The sequence below is a fragment of the Mustela nigripes genome, chromosome 4 (genome assembly GCF_022355385.1).
Source record: "Mustela nigripes isolate SB6536 chromosome 4, MUSNIG.SB6536, whole genome shotgun sequence".
In the NCBI taxonomy this organism is placed as follows: domain Eukaryota; kingdom Metazoa; phylum Chordata; class Mammalia; order Carnivora; family Mustelidae; genus Mustela; species Mustela nigripes.
The window spans coordinates 163,456,747-163,481,575 of NC_081560.1; the positions used below are offsets into that span (position 1 = coordinate 163,456,747).

General features: G+C 46.0%; 1 protein-coding gene across 1 annotated transcript in view; it reads right to left on the reverse strand.

Moving 5' to 3' along the window:
• Positions 1-21,167, reverse strand: part of GOT1 (glutamic-oxaloacetic transaminase 1) — a 29,768-nt gene extending 8,601 nt beyond the window's left edge. The window contains exons 1-8 of the mRNA XM_059398323.1: positions 20,953-21,167; positions 12,157-12,338; positions 4,525-4,648; positions 3,963-4,075; positions 3,626-3,730; positions 1,756-1,906; positions 1,510-1,675; positions 699-841 (exon numbers count right to left, since the gene is read on the reverse strand). Coding sequence (XP_059254306.1) covers positions 699-841; positions 1,510-1,675; positions 1,756-1,906; positions 3,626-3,730; positions 3,963-4,075; positions 4,525-4,648; positions 12,157-12,338; positions 20,953-21,070 — 1,102 coding nt within the window. The 5' untranslated portion in view covers positions 21,071-21,167. The remainder of the gene's footprint in view (positions 1-698; positions 842-1,509; positions 1,676-1,755; positions 1,907-3,625; positions 3,731-3,962; positions 4,076-4,524; positions 4,649-12,156; positions 12,339-20,952) is intronic.
• Positions 21,168-24,829: the final 3,662 nt, after the last annotated feature.

Below are 24,829 nucleotides of genomic sequence, written 5' to 3' on the forward strand. Positions count from 1 at the left end.
TGACCAAGATCACACATAGACTTTCAAAGGGCTCTCAATTCCAACTACCAATCTAAGTTCTTATTTATGAAATAGATACTCTGTAACCTCTTCTTTCATGGCAATGCTTAGAGACTAGGAAAGACCTGTTAAGAAATTAGGTCCCTGAATAAGCAGCTATAATAATTATACTTAGGATTAAGGAAAAGCCAAAAGGCACCCGAGCATTTATTTATGAGAGACCTTTCATGAAGCAAGTCTCCGGGCTACAAATCCTGTTACTTCCCAGCCCACAAAAACGAAAATATCCTCATTATGGGTCAGCAGGTTTTCACTAAGAAAACTGAACTTGAGGGACGCCTGGGTGGCTCAGTTGGTTGAGCGGCTGCCTTCAGCTCAGGTCATGATCCCAGCGTCCTGGAATCGAGTCCCACATCGGGCTCCTTGCTCAGCGGAAAGCCTGCTTCTGCTTCTGCCTCTGCCTCTGCCTGCCACTCTGCCTGCCTGTGCTCACTCTGCCTAAAAAATAAAAAACAAATTAACAAACAAACAAACAAAGAAAACTGAACTTGAAAAGAAAAAAAAAAGAAAACCAAACTTGTTCTGGCCCAAGTTTATGGCGGACCAAAGAGGTGACAGCTAAAGGAGTCAAACCCAAGAGCACAGAGAGAAGGGCTGTGTCCAAGAGCGAGCATTTGAGGTGGTTGGGGGACACTTACGGTTCAAGCCAGTGAAGCTGAACATTCCAATTTGTTCAGTGATGTGGTTCCAGGTTCCAGGCGTCTTGAGGGCTTCTAAGCGTGCCCTGAGTTCAGATCTCATGGTCAGAATCCGGTCAGCCATTGTCTTCACATTACCTGTCCTGAGTGGACAGCAATATAAGTATCAATCCAGATAGGGCAGACAGATGGCTCACGGAAGCAGATAGATTTAAGAAATGTAATGTAATCTATACACTGAAAATGAGATCACAACCTGCCCTTGGTAGTATGTAGGTGCCCGGATGGGTGGACAAGCAGGCCAGAGAGACACTTACCAGGCAGAAGGAAGAAGTGAGCTTCTGATGGAATTTAGTGCTCGTCTTGGGTCTACTGGCAATACCACTCATGTTTTAACCCAGAATTCACCTAAGCACTGACCCAGACGGGGATAATGAAGCAGACTGTAGATTTAGTTACTATATAAAAGTTACTGTTTCAAAATGAGGCAAAATATATGCAAATCAAATAAGGATGAAGAGTCCCCAGACTGTCCCACTGATTTGCAGCTAGGTCACCTGTTCTATCAGGAATTCCTTCGTTTGTTTCCCAACAGTCAGGGGAGGAAGCATAGTACTGGGAGGGCAGGGGGAAACGCCCCATTCCTCAATGCTTCCTCCTCTGGGCCTCAGCTGTGGGAGTAGGTGCCAGCCTCATTTTACAGAAGTACCTAAAACTCAATAATTGTCCTGCCTCTGCCAAAATCAAAGGGAGAGTTAAATGTTCTGTTCTCCATTCCCAAACCTCACCCATCAGGCTCTGCGCCCCTTACCATTCCTTAAAGAGCTCAGGATTAGAGAGGGTACAGGCCACAATCCGTGCGCCCTGAGCAGGGGGGTTGGACCAAGTAATTCGCACAATCTTCTCCATCTGGGAAAGGACCCGCAGGATGCTATCAGGATCTTTTGCAACCACGGTCAGATTGCCCACTCGCTCATCTAAAGGGAGGGAGGAGAGTCAGCTCGGGGCACCAAGGCAGGTGGGGTGGGGCAAGGCTGAAACTCAGGAGAGCACTCACTGTAGAGCCCGAAGTTCTTGGAGAAGGACTGAGCGCAGAAGAGCTCAAATCCTTCAGACACGAAATAGCGAACGGCCCAGGCATCTTTCTCTAGGTCTCCAGATGCAAAGCCCTGATAGGCTGAGTCAAAGAAGGGGAAAAGAAACCGGCGCTGCGAGGAAGGAAAGCGAGTCAGGGCAGGAGATCCTTCTGGAACCAACCTCAGACACCAGCCTTCCTTCCCCAGCTGGTGCCCGCACAGAATCCCTAACACTACCCATTTCTTCTCACTCTCCCTTTTTGCATCAGCCACCACTCTACATCTGTTTCTCTGTTCAGCTTAACACCAACAAATCTAACAATTATTGTTGTCCTAGGGCATCTCAATGCCGCGCAGCCAACTGGACTTATTAGTGAGACATGGAGGTAGTGTCCTGTGTTGGCCGGGTCTTCCCTCTGAATTCCTGGTGTGCTAAGCTCGGTCAGCTGGGTCTCCCCAGAACTCCCCAACGATTCGGGGCTAGTCTAGCAGGCACTCAAGACAAAGGAGACCTCAGAGTCCCTACTCTCATCCCCTCCGACCTCCTCATGGGACTCCCCACAGTTGAGCTTGCCCTCATACTGGGCTCGTGCTCTGAGTGGACACCACTTCTACGCCCCCAACTGTCCAAGCCAGGGGCCAGGGTGTGTCCTTCACTCCTCCTCTGGTAGCCTTCGCATCCGGCTACGGCCAACCACATCCCAGTTCCTATCAACCCATTTCCCCGGAGCCCGAGACTCCTTTCAGGTCTACCCCTGCCACCGCCCACACTCAGCTCCCAGTCAGCTCCCATGCGGATCGTGGCACCAGCCTCCTCACTGCTCTCTGGGCCTGTCTCATCTTGCCTCCCTCTGATCCACTCCCTGCTACGTAGCCTGAAGACCACAAAGTTCTGATGGCATCAAAGTTTTTCAGTGGCTCCCCCACGCCCTCCAAATGAAGTCCAATGCCTCAGCACAGGATCTGGCTCCCATTTACCTCTCATTCACTCACCGTAGAACTCGAGGCTATACTGAGAATTACTTCCAATACCTTAAATGGGCCGTGACTTCTGCCTTGGGCACTGATCACACTCCTCTCTCTGTAGGGAACACTCCATTCCTGCCAACCCCCACCTGTCCTCATCCTTCAAGTTTCAACATGACAGCTTCTGCCACTACTGCACACACGTGCACACACATGCATACACGTGCACACACTCCTGAAGTCTGTGCTACGTTCCTCCACGTGACCCCTTCAGCACAGCCACAGTACTTGGCTGTCTCCTCAGACAGGCTGGATGCTCTCTGAGGGCAGGGACCATCTCCGCTCTGCTCACTCTTATACCCTACTTGGTGCCTGGCACGTAACAGTTTCTCAGTGAGTATTCTTTAAACATGTTAAAGAAGAATACACGTACTCTGAGCTAGAAATCCCAACCTAGAAAGTTATCCCAAAGAAATTATAAAAGGGAGTCCTATATATAATCGTTCAGAAGAACAAGAAACCTGAGATCTCAATGTCCATCGACTGATTTAATCAATCATTAATATGACACAGCCACGCAGGGGAACTGTGCTACAGAACTTAAAATGACATGTGAAGGAATGCCAATGAAAGACAAAGTATGTTACAAACAGATAAAATGATGCCATCTTTGTGGAAGAAATGTACTTACATGTGTAACTATTTAAAAAGAAAACAAAAAAACAATGTTCTATATACCAAAATAGTAACAGTAGCTTTCAGTTAATCCTTTTCTTCTATGGGCTTTTCTCCATTTTCCAAACTCTTCTGTACACAGGTATTGCTTTTGAATACATTAAAAAAAATAATACAATTTCTCAAGAGATGCTCGGAAAGTGCAGTTACCTTCATGACGGATGCGATCTGCTTCCACTGCTCCGGAGTTGGGTCAGTCCCAGTTGGGTTGTGAGCACAGGCATGGAGGACAAAGATGGAGAACTCAGGGGCACTCTGAGGGGAAGGAAGCTACGTCAGCTCCGACGCTAGCAGAACACCCAGGGTCAGCGTCAGTGACACACAGGGCAAGGGGCAGCATATTTCTTCCTCATGTGCTAACTCAGAAACCACCATTTTGTTTTGAGTAGGGCCGTTTCAGACTTTCCCTTACCGAATAATCCAAAGACCTTTCCCTGCTCCTCCTGACACCATGGGGTTCTGTTTACTTTTCATCTTAATTGCCCACCTCCAGATCATTCAGGAAACCTTGGAGATCGAGTCCTCTCTTCGCTGCATCCCAATAGTGATAGGACCGAATGTCTTTAAATCCAGCAGCAGAAAACACACCGTTATGATTCTCTGTAAGCAAAAGAGTGAAACGTTAAACGACCTGACACACACAGAGCCCTAACTGGAAGGGACACACATCAGCTGCTGGGGCCCTCATAGGCTCAGCATTCACTGGGTTAAAACGAGGTGAGCAACAAAGACTTAAAAGAATGACTGTAACCACCAAGAACAAGTTCAACCAGTCAGTCATGTTAAACTTCCATCCTACCATGGTGGGACTTCCTATTTCCACACTTTCTGCCTTCTCAGGGAAGTTTCAACACGGGCTAAAACATGAGTCTTGAGAACAAGGATTCCTAACCTGGCCCGGAGCATAGTGCCATAATCCACTGCTCCAGACGTTCCCAAATGTCAGCGGATTCAGGGGCTGGGTTACATTTCTGCATCAACAGTGAGAGTCACGAGGGTCATTCCCCCCACTCCTCTGTCTCTCCTCTCTCTGTAGCTCAAGGACTCACCCCAGGTTGGTGAGGACACATAGACAGGCGTGTCCTTGTTGTTCGTTCCATTGTACCATCGGGCTAAGAACTCGGCTCCAATTCGGAGTGCCCCTGTCCCCCCTAGAGACTGCACACCTCCAACCTGAAAGAGAAGCAGCAGCAGGGTCACTGGCTGGTTAGTGGCGAAGTCAGATGTTTATCAGGAGAACTGTGGTAATGAGCACTGACTTTGTGCCCGCTCTGTGCTAAGCCCTTTATTTATTTATTTATTTATTTTTCTTTCTTTCTTTCTTTTTTAAAAAGATTTTATTTATTTATTCGACAGAGAGGCAGACGGAGAGGAGGAGGAAGCAGGCTCCCGGCTGAGCATAGAGTCCGATGCGGGGCTCAATCCCAGGACCCTGAGATCATGACCTGAGCCGAAGGCAGAGGCTTAACCCACTGAGCCACCCAGGCACCCTTATTTATTTATTTTTAAAAGATTTTATTTATTTACTTGACAGAGATCACAAGCAAGCAGAGAGAGAGGGAGATGCAGGGCTTGATCCCAGGACCCTGGGATCATGACCTGAGCTGAAGGCAGAGGCTTAACCTACTAAGCCACCCAGGTGCCCCTAAGCTAAGCCCATTAAACATTCTCTTATGGAAAAGCTCACACTACACACAGAGATGCTATGATTTGCCCATGCATACAAACAAGGACACTGAGCTGATTAGAAGTGAACAGTTTGCTCAGTAAGCATCCCCTGAGCACTAAGTCGAGTTCTTTAATCCAGGAAGTCTGGGAATCTAACTCTGGGGAGAGCTTCCCAACTGAACACAGGTTGAGGACACACCCAGGCCACATTCGAGTTTGTCCATCTGGAAGGCAAACCCATCCCTTCAGCAGCACCTAACCCAAGATCAGAATTTATGCCTCCAGCAGGAGCCTGTGAAATACTGTCTTTGGTTTGCCAGTGACCTCAATCTTTAATACTCACTGCTACAAAGCCCAGAGAAATATGTCCTAACAAAGGTGACCTGTGAGGATTTCCTTCCTTAACTTCCAAGCATCTCAAAATGACCTCACATGGGCAATGATAGGATCCTAGGCATTCCCATTTACCGAAGACCTTCACACATTTGACTCTTATACAACTTTCCAAAGTAAGTCCTAATCCCCCAACTCACACACAAAAAAATCAATTCAGAGAAGTGGTCTGCAAAAGGCTAGGAGTGGCAGAAAACCCAGGAGCCGCAGAGCTGGAAATGAATGCAGGCGGCCATCTTGCTTCAGTCCCAGTCACCCGCCCTGGTTACGCTCCTCCACCTATACGCCTCCCAGCCTGCCCTCTCGCAATTCTCAGCAGGCTTTGGCCTCTTTCGGCAGAGAAATGGCCTACACTGCTCAATACATCTAAAGGACTAAGGAGAAAGAAAAGGATCATCTGAGAAAGTCTATCTAAATAAAAGGAAGGGCACACCAACCCAGCAACAGTGGCAACCTTCAGGGAGGGTCCTACAAGGGGGTAGAGGGTGAGGGGACTCTGACCTACTCTAGAAGTTGTTTTTTAAATTAAGGAAAATATATTCATGCATTATTTACCAAATTTTAAAATAAATTCTAAAATGTATTTAGCTGTCTGGGATTTGCTGTAAAGTAATTTGCCTTTGGCACAGGTTGGGCAGTGGGGGTGGTCACTGTTGAAGCTGGGTGACGGATTCAACCAGGTTTGTTCATCACACTTCACTACCTACTTTTGTAAATATTAGAAATTTTCTACAATAAGAATGGTCTTAAAAAAACCTTCCTAGACCAAGAAGAAAAACTTCTAAAATTTTTAAAAAATGAAACAGTGATGCTAAAAGATAACAAAGGGGGAAAAAATGGAAAAAGGGGAGACTGAGCTCATTCATGAATACTGATACTCAATTTCCAAAGATTAATGAACAGCACAAATCCAACAGTACACTAAAAAATACCCCCTTCCTCAAGTGACAGTCAGCCCATGAGTGCATTATTAAGAAATATAGTATAAAATGTATCATGCTGGGTGTCTGGGCAGCTCAGTCAGTTACGCAAGTGACTCTTGATCTCAGCTCAGATTTTGATCTCAGGGTGGCGGAGTTCAAGTCCTGACCTGTGCGCCACACTGAGCAGAGAGCCTACTTGAAAAAAAAAAAAAGTGTCAGGCCGCCAGGTAGAGAAAACCCAAATGATCTTCGTAACAGATTAAAAGCATAGCTATTCCTGATTTTGATGCTTAGTGAAACGGGAGATAATGGAACTTCTTGAAAATAACAGGAGAAATTCATTCAGCCGTGATGAGTAAGTCAGCTTCATGATGAACAGTGAATCCTTGGCAGAAATCCTCTTGAAGCCAGGAACGAGGCAATGCTCCCAATTACCACCATTTGTTACTCCTCCCCAGCGTTCTATTTGTATTCAGAGGTCTGACGTCTGTGAAGGAACACTGCTGCAGCGTGAAACCGAAGCCAAGTGGGCACTCAGGGGAAGGAGCTGTGCAGGGTCGCACGCTGTAGGTGAGCCAAGACAGCGGACTGGCTGTGAATGGCCAGTGCCCGGCAGGCTAGGCACACCAGCGTGCCTCTCCTTCTGGCTCTCCCATTACTTTCCAGATCTTTTTTTAAAAGATTTTATTTATTTATTAGAGAGAGAGTGCGCACATGCAGAGGAAAAGGGAGAAGCAGACTCCCCGCGGAGCCAGAAGGCCCACATGGAGCTTGATCCCAGGACCCCGAGATCATGACCCGAGCTGAAGGCAGATGCTCAACTGAGCCATCCAAGCACTCCTCCTTTCAAGGTCTTGCTTCCACATGTCATCTATCTGGATTCTTCATACAAATCATTACACCAAGTTGATGTTAAGCCTTATGCGCATTTATTTTTCATGGATTTGTCACCAGCTAAGTTGAATGTCAACTTTATTCATGATTTCACATTTCAGACACCTAAGCAATTCTGGAATGTTGATATTTTTATACAAATGAGCAAGGGTCCCCTTGAACCTCGTTTTCAGTTATCATGGATACGTGACAGGTGTATGCGGACATTAGTGCAAACATTCCCAGGTATCATCTTTTATTTCCTTTCTCTCCCACTTCAAAATGCAAAGTCAGAAGGTCAACAGACTAGATTGAAAACATGTTTAGAAGAAATAAACCCACTTCAGGAACACTGACCTAATCCTTAACATTCATGACGTGTATGACCCTGGACATCAAATTCTCAAGAAATTATCATTCCCTAAAAATATGCTGAACACAGACAGCATGGCTTCAGTGAAACACAAACTGTATCAGCAATGAAAAGAGAAATATTTGGGGTGAACCAATAATGTATCAATCTGGTCATTCTGTGACTTGAATTTTGGCAAACTGTTCTACAGCCCAAGTAAGGCCTGCATTTGGGATGAAGGAAACAAGTGCGAAGTTCCAAAGGAGCCAGGCAACTAGCCCTGGGCAAGTGTCCAGAACCAGAAAAATCCAGTAACACACAGTGTGCATGATGCCAGAGGTAGTCTACACTCCCACTTTAGCTACATGGCCAGGAAGAAATTCCTGCTGGACATGATTAACACTTGTCCAAGACCACAGTTTGCCAATGTGAGAACTTCACTGTGAGGAGCAGGGGAGCAGACCAGAAGCTGCTTATGGCCAAGACCATGGCGCATGAACCTGGGTACGCCTAGGAGTTCACACGGTCTCTGGCACAGGGTGCTAACATGGGCAAAGCATTGAAAGGATGAGCCACAACAAAAGCCCTAAGCCTCCCAGAGGTGACAGTCAAAGTGAGGACCTGGGATGGCATCACATAGCCCACAAGCCCTCCTGCGAATGGCGACTCAGGAATTTCCGAAGCTGAAATACTACAACGCACGACGTGAAAAATGACATATGGTCTGGATCCTAAGGTCTGAAAATAGAAAGGAGTAAGACGCAGGTCTCCTCAAAATGGTTCATGAACCTGGTAAAGTTAAATCTAGAGAAGACAAATCTAAGGGAAGACATGATTACAGATTGTTTTCTGGTCTGTTCATTCACCTACGCTGCATCTCCTTCAAGTTTTGGCTGAGGGACACCGGGGTGGCATAGTTGGATAAGTGTCCAATCATGATCTCAGGGTCATGAGATCAAGCCCCACATTGGGCTCCACGCTCAGCAAAGAGTCTGCTTAAGACTCTCTCTGCCTCTGGGGCACTTGGGTCACTCAGTGCGTTAAGCCTCTGCCTTCGGCTCAGGTCATGACCTCAGGGTCCTGGGATCCGGCCCCACACGGGCTCTCTGCTCATCAGGGAGCCTGCTTCCCCCCAACCCCCACCTGCCGCTCTGCCTACTTGTGATCTCTGTCAAATAAATAAATTAAATAAATAAATAAATAATTTTTTTTTTTTTTTAAAGACTCTCTCTACCTCCTTTTCCCTCTGCCCCTCCCCTCTGTACTTGTTCTCTCCCCCAAATAAATCAATCTTTTAAAAAAAGTTTTGGCTGAAACGTCTTTTCTATTTCCATCATGACCACCCTAGTAAAAACCCTATCTACCCCAACTCCCACACTCAGCCTCTTCTACTGATACGCCTCTTCTACTCTATTTTCACAGCATTTATATTCTTTTAATCTACTCTACCATGACATTATCTATTACATTTACAGTTGGCTTCTCCTCACAAAACTGTAAGCAAGGGCAGAAGATTCTGGGTCTTTTGGTCACTGCTGTGCTCCAGCTTCTAGAACAGTGCCTAGCCTACCTTTAGTGGTAAGCACTCACCTGCTGATTGACTGACTGACTGAATTCAAACATCTGAGAATCTCTGATATGCCAGGCTAGGAGCTAAGTGCTGAAGATACAGGAGATAATTAGGTAAGCCATCATCCCTGCCCTGAGGGAAGTCATGATCTTGTGGGAGACAGACATAAAATTATACATCATGGTAATGAGCACATAAGTACAGTTATTCCTAAGCTATGAACAAAGTCCTGTGATAACTCGGCTTCACTAGAGAGAGCTAAGGATTCAGCATGGAAGTGACCCTTGGCCAGGTCCGGTACAACATAGTCTCCTGGAATGTCAGGAACCTGGGGGGGGGGGGGGCGGGACATTGGGGATTGAGAGTCACTGGAGGACAGGATGAAAGCTGGCTACAAATTATAACACACACCCAGCTCAAAGTCTAGATTTGCTCTGTAGATAGTGGAGGAGCTACCATGTGTGCATATGTGGGGTCAGGTGCAGGTGACATGATTATCAGCTTTCTTTGCTATGAAATATCTTCCTAGTTGAACTGTGCAGAATCTTTTAAGATTTTTTTTTATTTGAGAGAAAGGGGGAGAAGCAGATGTCCCGCTGAGCAGGGAGCCCGATGCAACTCCATCCCAGGACCCTGAGACAGACACCTAACTGACTGAGCCACCCAGGTGCCCCTGGACTGTGCAGAATCCAATAGAATGGGGAGGAGACTAGAGGCAAGAGGCTACCACAAGAATCCTAACGAGAGGATGGTGGGCTGAACCAGGACAGCAGCTTGGGAATGGTGAAGACGTCTGAGGGGAAAAGGAAGAACTCAAGAGCTCAGAACCAGCCAGGACCTAGGGTGATGCAGATGCCAAGACAACATCCTAAACTATCCCCCCACACCCCTCCCCCAAAAAAGCCTTCAAGTATTTACAGACTGCCATCTAAATTTCTCTGATTAAATACACAGCATAGGAGGAAGCCGACTAAGAGGGAAGGCCATGTAAATGACCAAAATGGGAGCACAGGGCAGAGGAATAAGCACCTGTCCAAGACGTTTAGTGTTCTAAGAAGTGTCATAAGGTTACTAAGTGTGTAAGAAACATACAGTTTTAGAGGAAGGTCCCCAACACAGAAACTAACTTTCTTCATCAACAATGAATTCCACCGAATATATCCTCAGTGTCTCTCAAGATAACCCTAGCTGCCTAAGTCCTCCACTCTCAAACCTCATCAGGACTCTCCTTCAGTGAAACTCATATTACTTGTCTAATCATAACCCCTCCTTCAGCGAAACTCATTAATTACTTATCTAATCACAACCCCAGTTCCAGGACTTTCACTCAGAACCTCCCAGCCTCCTGACAGAACCCTGGGCCTGTGTGCCCCGCATTTCTCCCCTGCTTAAACAAGGTATCTGGGTAACAGCATGTGGAGAATAAATCAGATGATTCCAAGATGTGGTCCCTTCCATCACAAAGGCTTCGCTCCGACACTGGCCCAGAGGAGCAGTAAGGGCAGCTGCCTTAAACTGCACAATACCACCTGGGCTATCGTAACATCCCAAGCCCATCCCCTGCCGACCCGGCTGCCAGCTTTATCTTCTTTGAACATTTTGACTGGTTAACTCCTCTGCTCAAACCTTCAGGTGGTTTCCCCTGTCCAAGGTGCCAATATCAGCCTGGACATGCTCCTAGCTCCAATCAGGTAGGTCTCTTTTCCGCCTAGACCCACTTACCTCCTGACCCCAAATTCCCTCTACTCCAAAAAAATACCTCTCCTTTTCCTCCCTCTGTGTTTGCGGTTCCCAACCCTGGCTGTACTTTGGAGTCACAGGGGGAGCTTCTTAAACTACACCCTTGCAGGGAAGGGAACTGGGGGGAGGAAGGGGGAACTGGGATCTCCAAGGGCAGGGAGGCAAGGGCAGGGAGCGGGGCGCCCGGGTGGCTCAGTGGGTTAAGCATCTGCCTTTGGCTCAGGTCATGATCCCAGGGTTCTGAGATCAAGCCCCACATCAGACTCTGCTCAGCAGGGAGCCTGCTTCTCTGCCCACTGCTTTCCTTGCTTCTGCCTGCACTCTTTCTGTCAAATAAATAAAATCTTAAAAACAAGAACAAAAACAAAAAACGAACAAGTAGAACAGCGAGTGAAGGGGCACACGTACCCATCCGTACGTGTGTATGTAAAATTCCCCAGGGGATACTATTCTACACTAATTCCCAGAATTGGGAACCAGAGTCCTGGCCTCATTACCCAAAGTTCAGTCCACATCCCAATTCTATCCCTACCACTATCCCTGGCTTCTGAATCCCCTTCTCCCCAGAAAAACACATACACACAGAATTCTGCATAAAATGTCAGGGTGTGGGGGCGTCTGGGTGCCTCAGTCAGTTAAGCATCGGACTCCTGAATTCAGCTCAGGTCATGATCTCTAGAGCCAGGAGATCAAGCCCCAGATCAGGCTCTGCACTGGGCTTGCCGTCCGGCCCTACCACATGCGCTACCCAGTTCACACTACTTAAACCCCTGTTCACGGACACCTCAACAGACTTTAAACCAAACTCCTGTCTCACCTTTGCAGTTTCTAAAGAAAATATAGTTGACCCTGAATGACACAGGCTTAAATTGTGCAGGTCCACATACACCTGGACTTTCCCCCCCAACAAACCCAGTACAGTATTGGAAATAGATTTTCCCTTCCTTACGGTTTTCTTAATAACATTTTCTCTTCTCTCACTTTATTTTAAGAACACATATGAAACACGTGTTGTGTGTTCTGGTTATCCATAGGCGGCCAGTAGCCTATTGGCAGGTCAGTTTTGGGAGAGTCAATAGTGATTTAAGGATTTTCGACAGAGTCGGCACCCCAACCCCCACACTGTTCAAGGGCCAACTGTCCATCTTTTCCCAAAACTCACCCGCTTCTCCTGGATAGCTGGGCTGTTATCCCCGAGGGCCAGGCGGGAAGCACAGGTCCGGAACTCAGTGAGGCCGAGGATGGGCAGGTACTCATGGTTCAGACTGCTGTCATTAGCGAGCTTCTGCTCCACCTTCCTCACGACTGGCAAAACCCAGGGCTGGCAGTCATCTGTGCGATAAGCTGGAACACAGCGAAGAGTCGCTTGCTTAAGAGGGGGAAGGCAGGCTTCATTCAAGGAAAAGCAGGCGCTGGGACTGGGCGCCTTCCATCTCCTTCCGTCAAACAACAGAGAGCGAAATGAAAATCAAGTTCATTTCCTGACTGTCCATCTGCTTTGGGCCAAGCACTGGGTGAGGCGCTAGGGCAGGCAAGACAGCCATGGTGCCACCCTTACAGATACTCAAGCTCTTAAATACATGACCTCAAAAAGACAGAATGCTGAAGTATCACTGGGACAGCACAGAGCCTGATGGACGGAGAGTGCACGAGACAGCACTCTGCACACTCACGACCACCTAACAGTTGCTCTGCTCATTGTCCTAGTACATTGAGATCTGTAAAGCCATGAGTCCAGAATCTTCTTCCTTCTCCCAAGAAATCTCCCAAGAGAATTCTGGGAAAGTGCTAGGTGCTACTTCATATGACTGCTGCAACTTCAAACATAAAATGTGGAAAGGAGGTGGCAGAAGGCCTACCTCCTCCTCTTGTCCTAGAATAGTGGAACAAATCGTGAGCAGAGGCCCCAGGGCTGAAGATTCCAGCAGATGGTTACACAATCCCCGGACAACCTATTTGATGTCTGCACACATCTTTGTCCTCTCTCTGCCATGCCTGACCATTTGACTATTCCTCTTACTTCATATTCCACACTTTTATTGATCTAAATGTATCTATTTCATAACATTTAATCCTGCCTATAGCAAATTTCTAAGCACCTCAACACTGAAAGTATTTCTAGTCCTGTTATCTTATCACTGATTTTTTTCCCCCCTCTTGTACCGTATGATTATCTCAAGATTACAGCTTTAGAGGGCAGCGGCTGTGGCTTGCACCCAAGCCAATGATCTGAGCCGATTCCTCACAGGGGTCACCTGACTCTGCTGGAATGTTTAGTTCTCCAAGAGACCCACACTTTTTCAAGTGATTTTGAAACCGAAAAATTTAGAGTAATTCTGATTATTTTATCTTGTTGATTTCTGCCCAATACGAACCCCTGACTTCTTTTTAAAAACCACTTTTTAGGGTGGTTGAGATTGTTTACAGAACAATGTATGCTGACTGTAGGAAATTTTAAAAAGCCCAGAGAGCAAATGATAAACATTATGATTAATATGTAATCTCAGCACTGGGAGACAGAGTATGAACATCTTAGTGTACAACCTTCTGAGCTTTTACAGGAGCATATTCTTTTATAAAATCTGCATCATACTATATATAAGATTTTCAACACGCTTTTTTCCACTTACTAAATACAAGTTATTTTTCATTGTCATTAACTATTCTTTTAACAGATATATTCACATCCCTACTCCATCCTAAGCCTCCATCTATCTCGTTCCAAATCCTCCCCTCCAATAAATGTTCTTCATTTCTTTTTGCATCTTTCCAGAATTTCCTTATGCATACATAAGCAAATACAGCCTGTTATGTCCCCCTTTCTTACATAAAAGGTAACATATACTATACACTGTTCTATTCCTTTCTTTCTCTAAACATCTTTTTCTATCTATGTACAGAGTGCCCTTGATTCTTTTTTTTTTTGAAGATGTATTTATTTTGAGAAAGAAAGAGAGCACAAGTGAGCGCAAGGGAGCAGAGGGAGGATACAGAGGAAGAGAGAATCTCAAGCAGATGCCAGGCTGAGCAGAACCCCCTTCGGGCTTGAGCTTACTACCCTGAGCTCATGACCTGAACTGAGATCAAGAGTCACATGCTTAACCAACTGAGCCACCCAGGTGCCCTCTTTCATTCTTTTTCTACAGCTGCGTAACTGATGAATGTACCATAATTTGTTTTGCCAGTCTCTTGCTGATGGACATGTGAGCTGTTTCCAATCTCTGGCTATTATATAACAATGCTTCAGTGAACAACCTCATACATATGTCATCTTCATGTAAATATATCCATAAAATGCAGGGTTGAAAATGGAACTGTAGGCTAAGAAGTATGTGTAAAAATTTGTAGTTCTGACATATATCCAAATTGGCCTCCACAGGGATTTTATCAGTTAACACTCCTACCATCATCCAGAGTAAATTTTTGCCAGTATGAGGATGCAAATGGTAACTCAGGGTAGTTTTAATTCACGTTTCTCTTATCATGAATTCAGCTGGTCATCTGTCTTATTTACTTATTTGTTCTCATACATATTTATTTAAGTAGGCTCCATGCTCAGCACTGACCCCAACACAGGACCTGAACTCATGAGCCTGAGATCAAGACATGAGCTGAGATCAGGAGTTGGAGGCTTAACCCACTGAGCCACTCAGGCACCCCCATTGTTCATATTTATGATCCATTTACAACACAGTTTTAGTGGCTAGACAACATTCCTTTTCATGCAAAATTTATTAACTATTTGCATTGCTTCTGATTATTTGATATTATAAACACTGTGAAAAATGTTCTTATATCTTCACATATATTCATGCATGTTCCCTTATAATAAAGTTTCTAGATGTAAAATTACAGTCAAAAGTCATACAACAAATAAAGACTTAATAAGATCATTTTGACTTGGGGTCTTTCTTTTCTTTAAAGATTTTTATTTATTTGAGAGAGAGAGAGAGAAAGCATGAGAGGGGAGAAGGTCAGAGGGAGAAGCAGACTCCCCATGGAGCTGGGAGCTCAATGCGGAAGGCAGTGGCTTAACCAACTGAGCCACCCACATGCCCTCAGGGTCTTTCTTCTATCAGTGAACTCTACCCTCTAGGGATGTGTCATCTATGAATCTGATAAGCACCTCAAACTAGTAATAAGGATGTAGATCGAGGAGCAGATGGACACAGCCACTAACCAATCAACGGTCTCTAGGTAGGAGGCTGTGACTCACAACACTGCCACAACACTCACACAGCTCCACCCTGGCCTACCAAATTCCTTCCAAACAAGTCATAAGCCTATTGTATCAGGTGGGATTTAGTCTGTTTTTTTTTTCTTTTAAGATTTTGTTTATTTACTTGAAATGAGAGAGAGCGAGCAAGAAAGAACACATGTGTGCAAGAGCAGGGGGTAGCGGCAGAGGGAGGCGGGGTGGGTGGGAAGCAGGCTCCCTGCTAATGCAGGGCACGATCCCAGGACCCTGGGATGATGACCTGAGCTGAAGATCATAATCTGAGCCAAAAGCTGCCGTTCAACCGACTGAGCCACACAGGCGCCCCTGGTGTGGTCTTTTTTTAAAGAGATGCCAAAATAACCACTTCCAAGTAAGAGTTGTCCCTGAAGATTTCTCTGTGATCACAATGCTACCATTGTTCATAATATTCTTGGAATTCTTCTTTTGGAATTATTTTTAGACATGATGTCTCATTATTTTGAATATCCTCAATAGTGCCAAATCTTTGTCCTTTGAAAGTGAATCTGATTTCTGGAAATGCAACTTGCAGCAAGGGCAAACGTATCTTTAACTAAACCACACAGAGGGGATACTATTTACATGTACAATGTGGGTGTTCATAGAAAAACCAGTTGTTACACTTCACATCTGTGTTTGGAGATTATGTGTATTGCATAATTATGCCATATGTATTGTATTTATGATAAGTCATTTGTAAACCATGTATTATAAATAGGAAAGACAAAAAAAGTTCCAGAACCACACCATTCTTACCCATACTGTCTACTCTGTACTACTCTAAAAAATCTTGTCCTAAGACTAGATGCAAGGAGTCATTTTGTATATATTGTGACAAAGGAGAACTTGGCCAACTTATACCTCCCCTGCTTCCTCCACTGTCCAGTTTCTCCCGGGTTCAGTTCCAGGTTCATACCCCAGGCCTTGCCTAACTGCCCTAATGAAGCAAACAGCAGAAGGCTCTTGGTGACTAGAGCAATGAGGTCAAGCATTATTAACAACTATGATTCCTCCTCTCCCAGTGGATTTTCATTCCTGTCTGTCAGACCCGGGAGTTTCTCATTCATGTTTTCATTCACTCATTCATTCAACAAGGACTTACTGAATCTACCAAGAAGGAGACATTGGCTACAAGTAGCTACACAGAAATGGGCAAGGCAGAATAAGATACTGTCTGCCCTGGAGGAAACACAGCTTAGGAAGTGCCTTGGGGGCTCAGTTAAGCAGCTGCCTTCAGCTCAGGTCAGGATCACAGGGTCCTGGAATCAAGCCCCAAGTTGGGCTTCCAGCTTAGCACTGAGCTTGCTTCTCCCTCCCTCTCTGCCTGTAGCTCCGCCTACCTGTGCTCGCTATCAAATAAACAAAATCTTAAATAAATAAATAACCAGCTTAGAGCCTATTTGGGGAGGGGGGGTGGTGTTACATTTTGCTTCCCTTCACCAGACTGAGGGAACGCCTGTCTGAAGGTCCAAGAGGCTTGGAGACAGGAGGCTTCTGAGGATCTGCATCTTATGGCTCAGACATAGGACCCATGGAGGAATATGGGTCAGAGTCTTGGAGGACATCCTCATCTAAGGAACGTAGTTTCAATGGGGAAAGCACTGAAAGCACTCAAGAGAGTGATGTGGATAGCGGTCCATTTTAACAGGATCATCTGAGTGACACGACAGAAAATAAACTGCAAAGGGGAACAGGGATGGATCGTGAAGTCAGGCGGGTACTGCAGGCATTCGGAGAGACAGTAATGAAGTCTCTGATTCAGATAGTGGCAACAAGGATAAAGAAAAGACGAGACACTCAAAATAGATTTATGAGGTAGAAAATACAGAACCTAATGACCAAAATAAACTGATGTGGGAACAGGGAAAAGATGACAAATGACTCAAAAGTCTGTCTAGTCTGGATAAAGGCTTGTGGTGATGTGGGGGCGGGGTGGCGGTGGAGGGAGAAGGGGTCCCACTAGATATAAAACGTAAGCAGAAAAAGAAAAGACTGAGGGGAAGGTGGAAATGATGAGTTTTCTGAACACGCTGCATTTGTAGGATGTGTTTAGCAAACTGTACCGAGTACGGGTCTGGCATTCAGGGAAGCAGTGCAGGATGGAAAGAAAGATTCCCTAATTACAGACGTCAACAGTACCTGAGCCATCGTAATAACAAGGACTTACTGAATACTTAGTACCTACGAGGCACTGTGCTAATAAGCGCTTTACTTTTTCTTCTAACCCCCCGTTCATTCTTGTAATGACTCACAATATAGATACTATGATCTGGAAACTGAGGTCAGAAGAGTTGAATAATTTGCCCAAGATCAAGTGGATTATAAGAGCTAGGCTGTCATATTATTATTAAGTTCATGGATCCATGTAGTTTTTTCTAAGAGCAAGAGAAAGCATGAAGCAAGCAGACCCCAGAGGCCTGTGTGACGGAGGCCTCTTTATCACACAGGTTTCAGGAGAGTTCAGGAGTGCTGCTTTCCAGAAGAAAGGAGGAACTCAGAGAATTAGATGATCAAACCATCCCCCTCCTCTCCTCTGAACATCTCCACTTCCCTCACCCCCCTCCCCAAGAGCCCCTGCACATATATATGCCTCTTAAGGCCCTTTTTTCCAACTAGAGTCCTGGGACAAGGGCCGGGGAGTATTCAGAAACACCTGATATAGCACTTATATCCGACAATTTTATGTGAAGATGCTAGAAATCCCCATTAAAAAACACAACAAATATTAAAATAAGAGCAGGTTATTTGGAACTAAAGGAAGCTCAATTCCCGTGATAAACAGGCTGGAGTCTATGAAGCAATGTCTTGGTTCAGGCAGCATCAGGCTGTACCCATGTTCCCCCTGCCCTTGAAGCCACGGGTCTCAAACCCTGAGAAGCACCAAAATGGCCAGCTCAGGGCACATTGTACTTAAATGTGACACTCTGCTTTACCTGGAAGGAAATTAGGGAACCAGTGCCAGCAAGAGTATCTCTGGAGAAACTCAGCAAGTAGAAACTAGGTAGTGAAATTATCGTTGCAGCTTATTTTAAACACATCCAACAGCACTAGAACATGAGCTGGATAATCTCCCCTGGGTTTTATCTTAAGGGGGTGGGGGGGTGGGGAGTATCTTCTCCAAAGTCAGTGATTAATTACATTTCCTTCACAAAGGATATACTTGGGGATTTGTATTAACTAGAGCTAGAACATACAAACGCTGGAAGGAGACCTCTCATTCTACTCTAATTAGACCCTTCCTTATCTGAGCACCTGCCATCCACCAAAAGAGAGATCATAAAAAGATAGTATTTTTATCACTTTTCACTTATGTATCACATTTCACACATAATTACTCATTTATTTATTTTTATTTTTTTTAAAGATTTTATTTATTGATTTGACAGAGAGAGATTACAAGTAGGCAGAGAGGCAGGCAGAGAGAGAGAGGAGGAAGCAGGCTCCCTGCTGAGCAGAGGGCCCGATGCGGGACTCGATCCCAGGACCCTGAGATCATGACCTGAGCCGAAGGCAGCGGCTTAACCCACTGAGCCACCCAGGTGCCCCCATAATTACTCATTTAATCCTTAACCAACTAATGAGGCCAACATCTTTATCCTACATGTAATGTGCTAGTGAATCTTTAAGTAGAGTTTTAGAAAAGGAGGCATTCCATCTCTGCTCCTCATTTAACAGAGTTCCAGGACGTTATACAGCCCTCCCAAGGTCACGCTGCTGGACTGCAGGGATGGCCTGTACTGAGATCTCCCAACTCTTCCCACTACAGTGCACTGGCAGCCTCTGGACCACCTGAAGGACCCCAAATAAAGGAGAGGGCAGTTTCACCACCAACAGCCCTATGACCTGGGGCAAACTGCTTCATCCAACTGGGCTTCAGCTTCCTTCTGGCTGCAAAAACCCTCCAGAGACCCTGTACGCATTAAATAAGATTAAAGGCACACATTATTTGTTTCTGGTAAGGAGAGGACGTTCCTGGGTTCCTGGGAAACAGGACAGAGGCACCGTCACAGGTAAGATGACCACCTGAACTGCAAACTCTACTTCTGGGCCAATCACTTCTGACCTGGGCTGACCAGACACTACTTCTCTGCACCCAGCAGTTTATTTCTGAACCAATGTCAGAAATGATTTCATTTTGCAGTTCTTAAGCTGAAAAATTTTTTCGACATCTTCTGTGCAACCTACCCAAAGAAATGCCAAAACAACTCTTACATAACCCGTACTTATTTGCCAGACATTATTCTAAGTGCTTGAAATGTATTTGAGTCTCACAAAAACCCTGTAAGATCGTTTAGCTGACTAACTGAATTACTGAAACCCCCTCCCCACCCCAAAACTGAACATTTTTAAAAGATGTATTTAAGTCAACATCGTATTATATACCTGGCCCTAATTAAATACTTGGAGGTTATAAATTGGATTTAAATTAAGAGCTTGAATGGTACCCGACTGCACTTCAAACTCCAGGCAAACTTTCAATACGTCTCCTACTCAGTAAAAACATCACTTACTCTCCGTGGCTGAAACTATATGGTATTTACTTTTTAAAAAATGCTTTATTGTAGAAAATTTCAAACATACACAAAAGTCACAAGAATAATATAGTGGGTGCCAATGTACCCATTACCTAGCCTAAACAAACCATACTTTTTAACGGCTTTTTTCTCACCTCTTTCCCATACTCCTTAGTGAAGACTTGTTTTTAACAGGTCCTATGTACAGTCACTGCAGGAAGCCTGATTCTGAAGCTCCTTCTCACCACCATCCACTACAAAATAGTTCGATTTTCTCTTTCCAAAATTTCTGGTCCTTTTACTCTCAATCTGTTCCTTAGCTTGAACATCATATTTTCTTCCACCTGGCTGATCTTTGTGTGTAATCAAGTGTGTTTGGAGCTTCAAACATTTAAATGAGAGTGATAAGAAATGAAAATTCACCGAAGGTTAGAGTTATTCTGAGGTACTCCAATCTAAACCCTTCTCTTGCAGAAGGGGAAACTGTGGCCCACGCTCTCAACTGTCCAAGCAAGAACTGAAGACAAAAATGGGCGAAAGCGAGCTTCTACTTCCTTTCCACTCTTTCCACTCCTTCCTACCATCTCTAACCATTCCTACCACATCTGCGAGGACCAGAATGAGACTCCCAGGTCCTCCCAGGCTGCATTAACCTGTCTCAGAAACACTTTAGATTTCTATTGTATCACACCTTGATGTTGATATCCTTGAGACCAAAAGCACGCCTCAGGCTTTCTCCCGGCAAGGCTTGGGTAAAGTGCTGATTGTGACCTACCTGGTAGTCACTCAAATATTTACTAACCCAGACCAGAGTCTCCTAAGGCTCAGAGTTCTCCTTCATTCGTTCTCCAGCAACCAGGACATTAAGCCTATCAGAATTCCTAGCTTCCTCTCTCCCCTTATCTTGGGCCTCCCCATTTATTAACAGTTGAACGGATATAGTAATATAAAGAACACAGAACGGGGAATCAGTAACACTGGGCTTGTGTCCTGGCTGTTAGACCTGTACTGTGGACCTTGGACACATTTCCTTTTTCCAAGGACTCCACATGCCCCTCTGTAAAATGGGCAGGTTGAAAAACAGCCCTGTGATTCTTGCCACCTCTCCAGCCAGCATCAAGCCAGGCCTCGGCCTTTCCCACCGCACCCACCACCCGGGTTAGGTCCGCTCCACTGCCCAAGTTGCTCCTACTCGCTGCATCTTTACCTCCCACTCCCAGGTTGACCTTGCGGGGGTCCGGATCCTCCCGGAAGTCGGCAGTGAGCTTAAAGACCAGGACCGGCTGGGCCTGCGGAACCTCGGCGAACACGGACGGAGGCGCCATGGCAGGAGAGCTTGAGACAGGCGAGAGCTTTCACCCTGCTTCTGGAGCCACTCGGTCCGGTCTAGACCCGGTGACTGGAGGAGACTCTCACCTTCACCTAGCCGGCAGGGGCGGGCCTGCGGCCTCCAATTGTCTAGCTGCGTCTGGAACTTGGCAACGCGGCTAACCAATCGGGAGCTTCTGACGCAGAAAGGGCAGGAGGGAGGGGACGCTCTTAGCCAATCCAAGCAGAGAATCTTATCGGAGGCCAGTCATGATGCAACCAATGCACTGGGCGCCGGCAGAGAGGGGGACCCCGACTAGGGTTGATTGGCAGAGCGGACTCCTATGGCTGAGGGCGTTCTTCCGGGGCCTCCGGGGCTGGCGGGAGGAGCCGAGCGGCACGGGGAGCGGGAGGTGGCTTCCCGGACCTTCGAGGGGCCCAGCGAGGAGGAAAGTGGCTGGACGGAATTCTGGAGGATCGGCCTTCCGGCACCCAGGAGCAGGCGTTCTCGGGGCCGGGCCGGGCAGCGCGCGCCTTCCTGACCCCGGCTGGCAGCCAGATCCCCGGCGTCTGCGCGCTGGGGACGAAAAGTCCTTGGCCTGAACGTGCAGCTCCGGAGCGCGCGCGGCGACCTTGACCATCCTTGCCCGCTCCCCGAAAGAAATATGGGTGGGCCGCCTGCCTGGGTTTCAGGCAGGGGACATCCTACTAAAAGTGGGGGAGTGACCTTTCTTTACAAAGAGGGTCCTGGTCCTCAAGGACCTTCAGGATTTGGGCAAGGTGTCCCTCTCCAGCTTTGCTCCCCCGCACGCACTCAACCAGATCTTGCTGTCATCATCTGGCTGGTACCCAAACTGCCTCTTCTTTTAGGTCTGGCTGTTCCTTCCTCCCCAGCTCCTCTCTCCACCGGGCGACCTTCAAGATCCCGAGTAAATAAATGCTTCCTTCATAAAGACTCTCCTTAACCACTACTCTGGTCAAAATACGCCTCTCTTTTCCTGTGCTTCTGTACCTTGTTGGCAATATTACCATTTCAGAAAATGCTCTAGTTAAGAACCTAGCTCTGCACCTAGAACACCTAGCTTTAGATTCTGGCTCTGTCATTTACTGACAGGCAGGTGTAGGGAAGTGACTTAACCTCTCTGTTCCTGCTCTGTAAAGGGGAGATACTAGTATTTTCTTTAGGGCTGTTGTGGGGATTATATGAGTTGATACAAACAGAGTGTTTAGTTGCATATAGTAAGCACCCCCTAAATGTAAGTTAGCTGTTGTGTCATTGGCCATCTGCCACACCCCTTGTAGATGGTAAGCTTCTTTTGGCTAGAGAACCTACCCTATGTAGGTATGCCCTAGTGTTTTGCACTTAGTAAGCAATAAATGGTGGAAGGACAAATCCATTCTCTTGGTGTTTCAGGAGAAAACAATACCCCAGCCTCTGGGGTATTGATAATACGACAAATCTCAAAATGAATTTTCCATTCAGAGTAACCAATACAAGCCAAAAAGACTTTGGACAGCACCTGCCAACCTTTGTTATCACCTGCTTTTTTCCAGGAGCTTTGCCTCTGCTTTCAAAGCTAACTGCTCAGGGTGTTTCATTAATACTGCTTTCCTCTAAGATTGCAAGTTCAACACTGAAGGTGAAATGACAATGAACTGTTAGTAGTTCTAAAAGCAGAGGCAAAGGGCAACTGCTGAGAGGGGCGTTCTACAGCCCAGCCTTCCCAGAGTTTGAGAAGGATGATCTTCACAGCGTTGGCCAACAATATCATGGTCATTTCTTACGTCATTCCTGCAGGAAAAACAATCCGTGGTTACCTAAACATGATGAACTTAGCTAAGTCCAAATAAATATTTATTGACAATCTAAGCAGCTCCATAACCAAGTCAAGGAGATAGGGGCAAAGAAAGTGACATCTGTAGTTTTGCTTCATGTCTTCATAATATCTGTTCTAAATTTTAGAAAGGGGCAAACAGTTAACTGGGTGTAGCGGGGAGGGCAAGTACATACCATGTGGGATCCAAGTCTCAAACATTTTCCCTGGTAATATTAGGTTCTTGGAGATTACATTCAGTTCTCTCTCTCTCGAGTCCTGCACCCCATCCCTCTACACAAAATGCCAATCTTGAAATAAACAAAATGCTTTCCAGGCCATTGCTAATTTTAACACTTTGACTTGGAATTGAGCAATGCTGCCTCCCTGCTGAATGGATAGAACAAGCAAAAGACTCTTCAGAGGCAAACATTGCCCAGACAAGTAGGCAACCAGGCAAAGTGAGTGTCCAGGAAGAGAGCAGTAGAGTCAAAGGAAAGGGGGACTAGTATTCTCCTTGCCTCATGATTTGCAATGACTGTCATAGCATCCTCCCTACCAACTCCCTCCTGGCTTTTTTTCTTTCCCTTTTTCTTCAAAAGAATTGGGAGGGAGGAACGGGAAACCCACACAGCAACAGCTTCATCTGGAATGAATTCTTGTAGAATATACTTGCCGGGAAATCAGAAGTGTTCGGAGCTGAGCAGCGCTGCCCCAAGCATAAGAGGCAGTCCAAGCCAGGTGGGCCATGGACACTGCACAGACCTCTAACCAAACCCAAACCTGCTTATTGTATTCAGTTTTGCCCCTGATGCCCTGAAGGTCTAAATTTAGGAACAAGTAGGGTGAGGGAGGAGTCTTTCACACTTTGCACTCAAGGGCAAAGTTCCTCAGAATAGTTACATTTAGGTGTATGCTGTCACTAAGGGTAGGATATTATTCAAAAGCTGACTTGTGTGCTGAATGAGTATTTCTTTAGAAGCCAAACCTGCAGTCTGTTCAGAATCACTGTATGGCTGAGTAGTGGCCAATAAGATAAGCATAGAGCCCCTAAGGCGGTGGTGTTCTCCGCTGTGTGGCATTTACTCTTGCTGAGGAAGGTGATCGCTTATCAACCTCATCCTTCAAATTAACTAGCTTGTTTCCTGGGCATGCCTTAGTGGATCTATCATCTCCTTTCGCTTCTCTTCTCTCACTTTGCTCCTTCCTGCTGTATGTTAGACTCTTCTCCCCACCCGCACACATGGATGGGACCAAGTGAGGGTCTGTTGGTCCTTCCTAACCCATAGAAGGGTATGTGCAATGAGGCCTGAATACACAGCAGCTAACCTTAGTTCCTGAACCGGGAACCCACATGGGCAGAACTTTTTTTTAAAGCTGCTAAGACCTTTGTACAACAGAGATATCAATTGGATGACAACTGTCGATGGTTTTATCTACTTGCTGGCCATAATTCAGTTCCAGGGCACCAGTTAGAAACTCCTGTGCTGGTGCACCTGGCTAGCTCAGTGGAACATGTAACTCTTGATCTCAGAGTTTTTGAGTTCAAGCCCATAGCAGATACAGAGATTACTTAAGAATAAAATCTTTAAAGGGGCACCTGGGTGGCTCGGTTGGTTAAGCATCTGACTCTTGGCCTCAGCTCAGGTCTTGATCTCAGGGTCTTGATCTCAAGCCCCATGTTGGACTCCACTCATGGAGCCTGCTTAAAAAAATAAAATCTTTAAAAGAAATTGTGCTGTAGAGTGTTGGTACTTAAGAAGCAGTACAGCTTCTTGTGTTTAAAAGCATGGCCTCTAGAACTAGTTTCCTCTGCATGCCTCAGTTTCCTCCCCTCATCTATAATGTGGGGATAATAACAATTCTATTTCATGGGGTTGCTGTGAGGATAAAATGATGTACTTTTAAAAGACTTATTTATTTACTTGAGAGAGAGAGCAAGCATGATCAGGGAGAGGCACA